General features: G+C 32.1%; 1 protein-coding gene across 1 annotated transcript; it reads right to left on the bottom strand.

Moving 5' to 3' along the window:
* Window positions 1-3065: 3065 nt before the first annotated feature.
* On the bottom strand, window positions 3066-7324 carry LOC110425971 (ADP-ribosylation factor-like protein 8a). The gene is made up of 6 exons (XM_021441063.2): window positions 7018-7324; window positions 5361-5442; window positions 5219-5251; window positions 4978-5099; window positions 3724-3885; window positions 3066-3501 (listed from the first exon to the last, which is right to left on the bottom strand). The coding sequence occupies exons 1-6, from the start codon at window positions 7053-7055 to the stop codon at window positions 3384-3386; spliced, it is 555 nt and encodes a 184-aa protein (XP_021296738.1). The 5' UTR covers window positions 7056-7324; the 3' UTR covers window positions 3066-3383.
* Window positions 7325-9793: the final 2469 nt, after the last annotated feature.

The following is a 9793-nucleotide window of genomic DNA, read 5'->3' as shown; positions in this document are numbered from 1 at the left end:
TTTTGGAAAGGCAGGAATATTATTGCCCATAGTTTCTCACAAAGGAGAATAACAAAAAGCAAGGTCCCAGTAGGACTTGCAGAGAAACATGAAAGTCCTCAGGATCACGGGTGAAAGACTTTATGACCCAAAACAAAACAAAAAGCAAAGTTCCTAGCCTTCTAAGTACATTCAGTAAAACCCACAACAACCTATTTAGCAAAAAAAAAAAGGCCAACAGAATAGAAATGTGCCTTTTTCTTCCTCTGACTGAGACATATGCTTATTTAGCACCAATATGCCTTCAACCAAAGGTCTAAACAGGATCTGAAGCTACAGAATGACTCTAAAGCTAAAGTATTTAGCATCCTTTGAGCAAATAAAGACTTTAGTATTCATACTTTTTTTTTTGACTTTAGTATTCATACTTCAGAGCCTTGCAGAGAAAATTTTATCACGACATGTCATGTTGTGAGCAATTCCAGCATAACTGTTGATTGCCCTATACGCTCATCTTTGAACAATTTTGAAAAACTTTATTGTGTATTCCAACAGCAAAAAAGCTCAAAAACAATCAAGTTCTCAGAGACTTCATCAATAAATAAAAAGAAGTATGCACCATTTTTTTGAAAATTTATCACCTATAGATGTTAGAATAATAACAAAACATTATAAACAAAAAAATTGGGCATTTGGTCTACTGGTATGATTCTCGCTTAGGGTGGGAGACGTCCTGAGTTTAATTCTCAGAATGCCCCAGCACCTTGTTTTTTGTTATCTCATATTACCATTTGAAATATTAGGCAACAGGAATCAGGCCTTAAGTCATCTTTCAAAGTATTTATTGTTTTCTGAGAATATTTCAAAAAACGAGTTGAAAAAATAAATAAAATAAGCAATTAATCTATACGTAATATTTTTAAATGTGGGCAAGCTATTCTTCATACTTGTGATCTCCAAGTCTTTAGGGGGTAGAAGAAATCTGCCTTAGACAGTATCACATAAGCATGTAATGAACATATACTTAAAGTTTTAATAAACAAAGTATTTACGGCAAGAAAGGTAATGAATGAGAACGCTAAATATCCAGTTACACAAAAGCTCGTTTTCTTCTTCTTTTTAGCATGCAATGACTGCTTCTTTTTCTTCTTCTTTTATCATGCAATGACTGCTCTTTATGGAGTGGTGTAGCACCACAAAGGCACAAACCCTGGTCAAGTTGGGATTCATTTCTGGATCATTAGTAGAATTACCAAATACCAAATAGCTGCTCTACCTATTACTTCGATAGAAGACTGTGGCATTCAGCTTGCAGAGATCCACAAACAAAAGATCATTGAGACACAACATGCCTAATCGTCCCATAAGCTCATATTTAGACCATTCTTTTAAGTACTAAGGTAATATTCTAACAGCAGAAAACTTGCTAACAATCTAGCAGCTAGTCATCAAAATTTAGCAAAGAAAAGAGCTAATAACTCAAACCAAATCATGGTAAACATCAAAGATTGGGCATCTGGTCTAGTGGTATGACTCTCGCTTTGTGTGTCAGAGGTCCGGAGTTTGATTCTCGGAATGCCCCCGACCCCTTCTTTCTTCTTTCCAAATTTTACAAACTGAAATAATAATTGATCATGAGAATCCAGCCCCAAGAAAACTTTAATTACGAGTATAATAATGAAGAACTTAATCAACCTCTCATAAATATGTTTTCTAACAAGATTCCTCACAAATGAGTGCTAAAATTAAATACAAAATTAAGCTGCGTCTGCTATTTTTGGGTCCTTTCGACTTGTTAACCTAATCATGTAATCTCACCATCGGCAGGAAAAATAACCTCGTATAAAAATGGAGTAAAAAATCTCCTTTTCTATATTTATTATAAGGGGTTAACTTAACCCTAGGCTCAAGCAGGTTCAAAAAAATCTGAGAGTTTTTCTAAAACTCTAAAAATACATAAAACTTAAAAATTGAGAAATCATCAGTCGAGAAACTTTTACTTACCGCCAAGCGACAATCACCACTTATTACTATACTGTATACAGCTCATAGCTCGAGAACTCGTCAAGCTCCATAGCAGCAGCTTATATGCGATTCTTTTTTTAGTTTCTGAGAGTTGGCGGTCCGTTCGGATAACTGGAAAATAGAGGGACAGAAAGGAAAATAAAAAGAAAGAGAATTTATAGAATCGTGATAAACCTCTGTTTTTTAGTTCTTTTTTTTTTTCCGGTTAATTTCCATAGACGAAAAGCGGAAACAGGCGGACAAAGGAAAGGGCTTTGCGAAGACTGAGAGAAGACTAGGGTCAAATGGAGTCTCCAAAGGGAATATCTGTTTCTGTATGGGCTTTAGGGTCAATAATATATTAACAAAGATTCCTTTTGGCAGTCAAACTTAAGTAAGTATATTAGTTTTAAAATAAAAATAAGATAAAGGTTTTATTTTTCTTTAGTTTTATAGTATATTTCTCATTTTTAAAAGATTATAGAAATATATATTTGAAATTAATTTTTTGATACAATATTTTAAAAAGTTTTTAAATTATTAAAAAAATTAAATAACTTTTTATTTTTATTACATTTAATTAAATTTATAGATTTTTATTTTATATTAAATATATATTTATAATTAATTATAATTAATTAAAATATAATTTATTATTTTATATTTTCATGAAATTAATATAAAGTAAAAAATATCTCATAATTATATTAATATATTATATTAATTTATTACACTTTCATTGATTATGATATATAAACATATGATGTTATATAAAATAATAAATTAAATTTTGATTGATACTAATTAATTAATTATTAATTATAAAATTTTATTTAATTTAAAATAAAAAAATAAAAATTTAATCAATCATAATAAAAAACATGTTGTAACTTCATATTATGTCTAAATTCTTTCATTTTTTAAATATTTTTAACCTCTTATTTGGACAAAACGCATGTTGTAAGTTATAACTTCGTATGTTTCTTGCTCCTGACATTGTTATCGGAGTATAGTTTGCTTAATTAAAAGATTATGCTTTTTTTTTTGGTTTAGAACAATGTGTGGCTATCAAACAGTGGAAATAGGATTGCATCAAAACCCTTTATTTGATTCAAAACCACAACACATGTACCATGTTTACAATGCAAAATCTGTACATAAAAGGCTGCAAACAAATTTAATTTATGCCGGAGTCACCCACCAAAACCCATTGCTCCACCCCAAACAATATATAGCAATTACGAATTATGATTCAAATCCAAGTTGGAAAATTAAGACAATGGTCAGACATGGACAGACCCTGTTAGACAGACAGCAAAGTCATATTTGACCACCCTGGACGAACAAGTAACTATAGCTGATCATAATCACAAGCTGGAAAGTACAGGAACATTGAGACTTCAATTCTTTGATTTTGAATGCTTCACAAGCCAATCAATCACCGTATCAATGTTGGTTGAGTTCTTGCATGAAATCATAAAGCAACAAACTTCTCTATCTGTAATGGACCTGAGCCCCCTGCATGGTCGAGCACCACAAACAGAAATGGTAAATGACCAAGTTTGCATAAATCAACAACATAAATGGAGTTGTGTTAAAATTTACACAGAAAATAGTTTCTGCTGACGATTCTTTTGACACCCAATGAACATTGGTTATGCCAGCATACTGTTGCTTTAGCACAAAGATTTACTTTTGACAGGATATCCATATATTAAGATCTCTAAAATCTACACTTACATTTGCTCTGTCAAATCCTCCTTGGACAAGGCTCCTGGTTTGTCAATCTTGTTTCCCAGTACCAGCAGCGGAATGCCATTCAGTGAGGATTTACTTAACAGGTCATGAAGTTCTCTTCTTGACACAGGTAAGTTATCAGAGTCGGCAGCATCCACAACATAACTGTAGATTGCAGAAATCCAAAGTAAGAACTAGTTGACCATCAAGATCTAGGACAACATATTGGTGAAAAATTACCTACACTAAGAGGGCAATAAAACGAACATGTTTTACCTGGCAGACAGCATAAGTCACTGTATACAAAAAGTCTTGCATGACTAATTTGCGAGTCTAATAAAGCAAAGAGCTATTTTAAAATTTGTCTGTATGAATTTTAGAAAAAGCAGTAATGAACAATCAAAGAAAATGAAAAGAATGTGTGGCAGGGTTGCTTGTAAAATTTGTGGAAAGTAAACATCCAAATGATATTCACAAGTTGTGGTCCAGAATTCATATAGATCCTTTCCCAACTTCTTGTTGCCCTTAATTAGTTATTCAGATATGTTTGTAAATTTACACCTGTAAGCACATACATGACTGCAATTTTTCAACTTTTCCCTTTTTACCTAACAATTTAGTCATAGTTTTAGTTGAACATAGTTAACTAGATGATAGAACATAAGTCCTCATAAATCACTGAGAAGGTATGGGGAGGTTGTTTCCTAGTACACTAAAGGAACTTAAATGACTACAAATGTCGATGGCAGCAGGATGGACAAAGAAGATGAGAGACAAGAAAAAGGGAAATCAGGCATGATAAACAGATAAGAAAACCATGAGGGTATAGCAATTGCACTTTACTTTTATCAAGAAAGAACCAGAATAGAAATCACAAGACAGATAGAGTGGATCAAGGATCAAGCCCAAAATGAATTTAGTTCAAGACTAGTAATAAGATGGAGAGAGGAAATCATCTACTGACAGTGGTTCTCTATATCTTAATCAAATACAGAGGGCCAAATTAGGATGTGAAGAAAATGTCAATAATGAGAAGGTGTTTCACTTGGTTTTCAGTAGAAGAGGCTCTCCATGAAGGAGAAATATCTTCAGAAATAAACAAATGGCTTTTGTATCTAGCAAAATAGTGTCTAACATCCTTTGAAATATAATCAGTATTCTCACAACAACGATAAAGACATACATATGACAAACATTAAACAATGTAACACATTCCGAGTCATCCTATAAAGAGAAATACAGTAGTAAATGACATACACGATAGCTGAAACAGCACGGCAGTATCTCTCCCACATACTCCGAAAACGTGGTTGACCCCCAAGATCCCATAACTTTATTGTGACATTTCCTTTAGTTACCTTCCTCATATTAAATCCTACCTGCAAGCAGAAAAGATGCCATGAAATTATAAGGAAAAAAAGCAACCACAACAAAAACTTACTGAATGCAAATAACAAGTTCTCAAGAATAATTGTTGGGTAACAGATCTTTGCCATACCGTTGGGATCATGTCTTCGCTGTATCCACCGGTCTTGAAATAAGAAACAGAAAAAGACGTTTAGCCATCAGGACCAAACTAAAAGAGATAGAAAGACAAAAAACCAAACAATGTTTTAAGTCTCACATAAACATTCACTTACCGCAATTACATTAACCAGGGATGTTTTTCCAGCATTCTGAAGGCCTATCAGAGATAACTCCATTTCTTGCTTGAAAAAGAGACTACAAGGAGGAGAAGGAAAATTCAATGACTATGCAGGTAACCCAATAGAATAAATTAAAATGTGCAAACTAGGAGCACTCAAACCAGAACAATATGTCATAAAAGGTCAATCACAAACACACATCAAGAGCTCTTCTACACTTATAAGGCTTGCCCTGACTATATGTAAAAATATATGCAAAGAGAACAAAATGACTAATGGAAACAAGATAAATTTTGGTATTCTGGTCAAACCACATCCCCCACCCCACAAACGACAATCCTGCCAGAGCCACAAAAAGCAACAAAGTCTTGCCCTTTGTCACTGGGTCATAAACTTATAATCCCTTCTTGACTGTGTTATACATGGAAAATACTGCTCTTTGGCATCTTTGTAATTAAGACTTGAGATGAAAACAGAGACTAAGAAAAGGCACTGATCAATGCTGTCGTAGTTCATTAGCAAGGAGGAAAATATACTGCAAAATCCAGCTAGACCTTACACAAGAACTAAACCACAAGAACCTGTCACTTATCAAATTCTCCTAATTTAGCATTGTCTGCACGCATTACCACTTCGCTCATCAACACCATTGCTACCATTACACTTTGCTCACCATCGAGACTGATCCTGTTAAAACAAGCCATCCTTAACTCAAGTTCATTAGCAAGATAACCCTATTACTCTCACTCCCCTGTCACTTCTGGCATTGCCACCAGCTGCAATTATCACCTTTCCCAACTGAAATACCGAAGAAACTGAAGTTCATGCAACAACCCACATAAATATAATTTGCTTATATAACCTCCACAAAGCCACATAGATACAAGTCAAGCATAAAAACAAGCCCAAGCACCTTGAGTATACATGAGAAAAGTCTCTTCACTTCCTTATCTTTTGAAAGTTTCAAACTTCAAGCACTTCAAAAGAATGGTTAACAAACGGTGCAAGAAGTATCTAGATAATCATCTATACAATCAACCTAACTACTACCCAGCAAGCAATTACCACCACACCACTCACTTCAAATCTACTCTTCCAATCCCAAACATCAACATTGCAAGTTTTTACTTATGCAGATCAATACGATACTTCATAAATTTCTTATTCCGCAATTATCGCCTTGCTAACTCTAATATTAAAAAGAAAAAAAAAACTGCATGTTCTAAGCATCCAAAAGTAGCCCTGTTAAAAGGGAAGAACATCTAAAACATCAACAAAAAAAAAATCTCCAGAACCACAAGGCACTGATACTAAACATTTTTATACGTAATCCAACCTTTAACTATCAATTAATAAAATTTTCAAACCGAAACGTGAAATTCAGCGATAAGATAAATTGTTAAGAAAATGTCTTTTTTCTAATTTGAATTACAATTAAAAAAAAAGGAGAAAAAAAAAAGAAAAAACTTTCCCAGAAAGGTAGAGGAACCAATTAAGCGAAAAACGAATATAAAGAATCTCTTCTATTTTGTAGAACATTAGCCTTAGTTAGATTACAACTTTTAAAATGAAAAAAAAAAAAATCAAAGTTCAATTTTTCTCAAGTTCTTTTTTTTTTTTTCTCAGTCACCAAACAAGGAAGAGAACTTACCTTCGAAGCCAATTGAGAAAAGCTTCCCATAATCCCATTTTTTTCGTATGAGAAATTCAAGAAATTAGGGTTTTCAATTTTGAGCTGAAAGGATCTGAGAAAAACAGAAACAAAATTGCAACGCCTTCTGTTCGCTTCTCTTCAATGATTGAATTCCCTCGCTATTTAAATCAAGAAAAAAAATGTAATGATAAGCTTTGTTTAAAAGATAAAAAGAATTAAACCGAGAATTGCTAACAAATAAAAGAATGTTCCCCGCTGCGTTTCACGCTCCGCAAAAAAAGTGCGGAGTAATTAAGCCAATTGTGAGGTTTTTTCGTATATTTGGCGATATGTAAATAGTGCGTGTTATTCACGCGTAAGAAAGGGAATGGATGATGAGTTAGGATGTGAAAACAAAAGTACTTTTGGGATGTGCTCGAACGACGTCGTCACAGTGGCACTTGTACCTATTGTGATTTGTCTGAATGAGAATACAGTCCAGCTCTTTAGTTGCAATCTCCAGGTTGTCGCTTAGCGTGTGCACATTAGATTGGTTCAATTTTAATCTCATGTTTTTTTTATATATATAAAAATATATATTTATTATATAAAATACAATTGCAATAAACATTTTTACTAAAATAAATAAATAATAATAATCAAATATTTGATGTATTGATTAATGTATAATTTTTTATAATAATCAAATATTTGATGTATTGATTAATGTATAATTTTTTATTTAAAAAATAAATTTTAAATTCTCTTTCACTCAAATTTAAAATTAAATAAATAAATAATAATATCATAATACAATTCATAATATAAAATAATAAAATTTGTTAAATTTTAGCTTCTTCACTTCGAAATACAAAATTGCACAAGTAAATGACATATTATTCATATTGTTTTAAGTATGATTGATGCTTTTCCATAACTTAAGCATATAGTTATGATTAATATTAAAAAGAAAAGGAAGAATTACCTTCCTTACTTTAAGTTAAATTCTTCTCCCTCCCAAATGGAGTGGAGTTTATTTATTTTATTTATTTTATATTTTTAATATTTGGTCAATTTAGTCTGTAGAGTTTGAATTAAAGTGCAAGAGTATTTGTACTAAGTTCATAAAGAGAATAAGACAAAAAACCATAGACTAAAAAGAACTATAAAAAAAAGTTTGGCCAGCTGTCAGCTTTGAGAGCATTTTGTTTATTTAAAGTAAAAATTGACAAATCAAAGCAGGCCAAGTATAACTTCATGTGATTACGATACTTGAAAACATAGAACAATTTGGAATTAGTGGTAAGCTTCCCTATTCCATTTCAGAAGCCATAGTGACAATCTGACAAACACAGCTCTAAGCCTTTTGCAACTCCTGAAAAGCTACGTTATTATATATGTATTAGCCAATGATACTCTTTTTTGTATTTTTTTAATATTAATGTTTCAATGCTTAAACATTGATAATCAATTTATATTGAAATATTTAATTTATTGATTGATATATGATTTTTTATTTAAAAAATAAGATTTAAATTTTCTCTATTTTAATTATAAAAAAAATTAATAATCAATTTCAAAAAAGGAAAATAATGAATAGTGAATAGAAGCTCTTCCTAATAATGAATATTGATTTGTGTATTAGTACTACCTGTTTGTATTATATTTCCAAGCATTTTTTTTTTAATTTCTTCCAATGGGTGTGAACCACCGCAAAGGCATTGGTCACGACAAAGAGTGTGAACCACCGTACGGATCCAAAGGAACCATCCTCGAAGCAGCATGGATTTACAAAATTGGAGAAACCGATCATGGCTGTTTTTAACACTGAAATTTTCAATCCATTATATTTCTCAAAATCAATATTGTATACAAAATTTTATTTAATTAGAATTTTAATTTATATATAACATTGAGTAGTTGTATAATTTTAAATTTTTTTATATTAAATCTTAATTTTATATTATTTTAAATTTTTATATTATAAAAATGAGTCTTTAAAGGCCTTAAAAAATTGATAAGTCTTTTTCATTAAATGAATAATTAAGAGATTAAATCGTATAATTTTTTTTTTGTTTGCTTGTGGATTTTATCTTTATTGTTTTTTAGCAATTTCCTTGAAAATTGGTGACTCAACTAAGCGCATAGATAGCACTACCCCAGTCTCCTACTTAGAATTAATTTGTGGAAGGAAGGGGTATACAGCCACGTACGATGTTTTGATGTGAAGGGCTTTGGGCATCGGCAGAGGATGGCTATCGTGTTCCTGATTATTGATGGGGTGCGTTTCATGGTTTCTACTCTGGGATTTGCAGGAAATGCGGTTCGCTGCCATTTTCGATGACGCGAGTTCTTTTGCAATCACGCTTGTTGTGGCCGCCGTGTCATGTTTTATAGCTATGAGAAGTTGAATCAAAGGGCTCGAAAGCGGCTACTGCTCTTGAATTTTTTCAGCTTGTGACTGAGCTTCGTCGTTGTAATATATAATACATGGTTTCCAATGTTTTTTTCTTTCTTTCCAAACCAATGAATCATAGCTTTATCTTTTCGTTGCAAATAACAATTTCCGTTGCAAGTGACAGATGATATGAGGAGTCCTTTTTCTTTTCATTTGTGAAATTATCATCCATGAAATTTAGCTGCATGTTTACATGCCAGGCCTCAAGGTACAAGTAAGATATCCATGAAATCTTTTGATCTTGAAATTTGAAGATTGTTTTGCATGCCAATGTCGTAAAATTTTGTAACAGATCTTGTGAGAAACAAAATTGACTTTATTGCCAAGCGTAAGATG

The sequence above is a fragment of the Theobroma umbraticum genome, unplaced genomic scaffold, assembly GCF_002168275.2.
Source record: "Theobroma umbraticum cultivar Fairchild unplaced genomic scaffold, ASM216827v3 scaffold_30.0, whole genome shotgun sequence".
NCBI classification, from domain to species: domain Eukaryota; kingdom Viridiplantae; phylum Streptophyta; class Magnoliopsida; order Malvales; family Malvaceae; genus Theobroma; species Theobroma umbraticum.
This window is presented reverse-complemented; position numbering and strand designations above follow the sequence as displayed.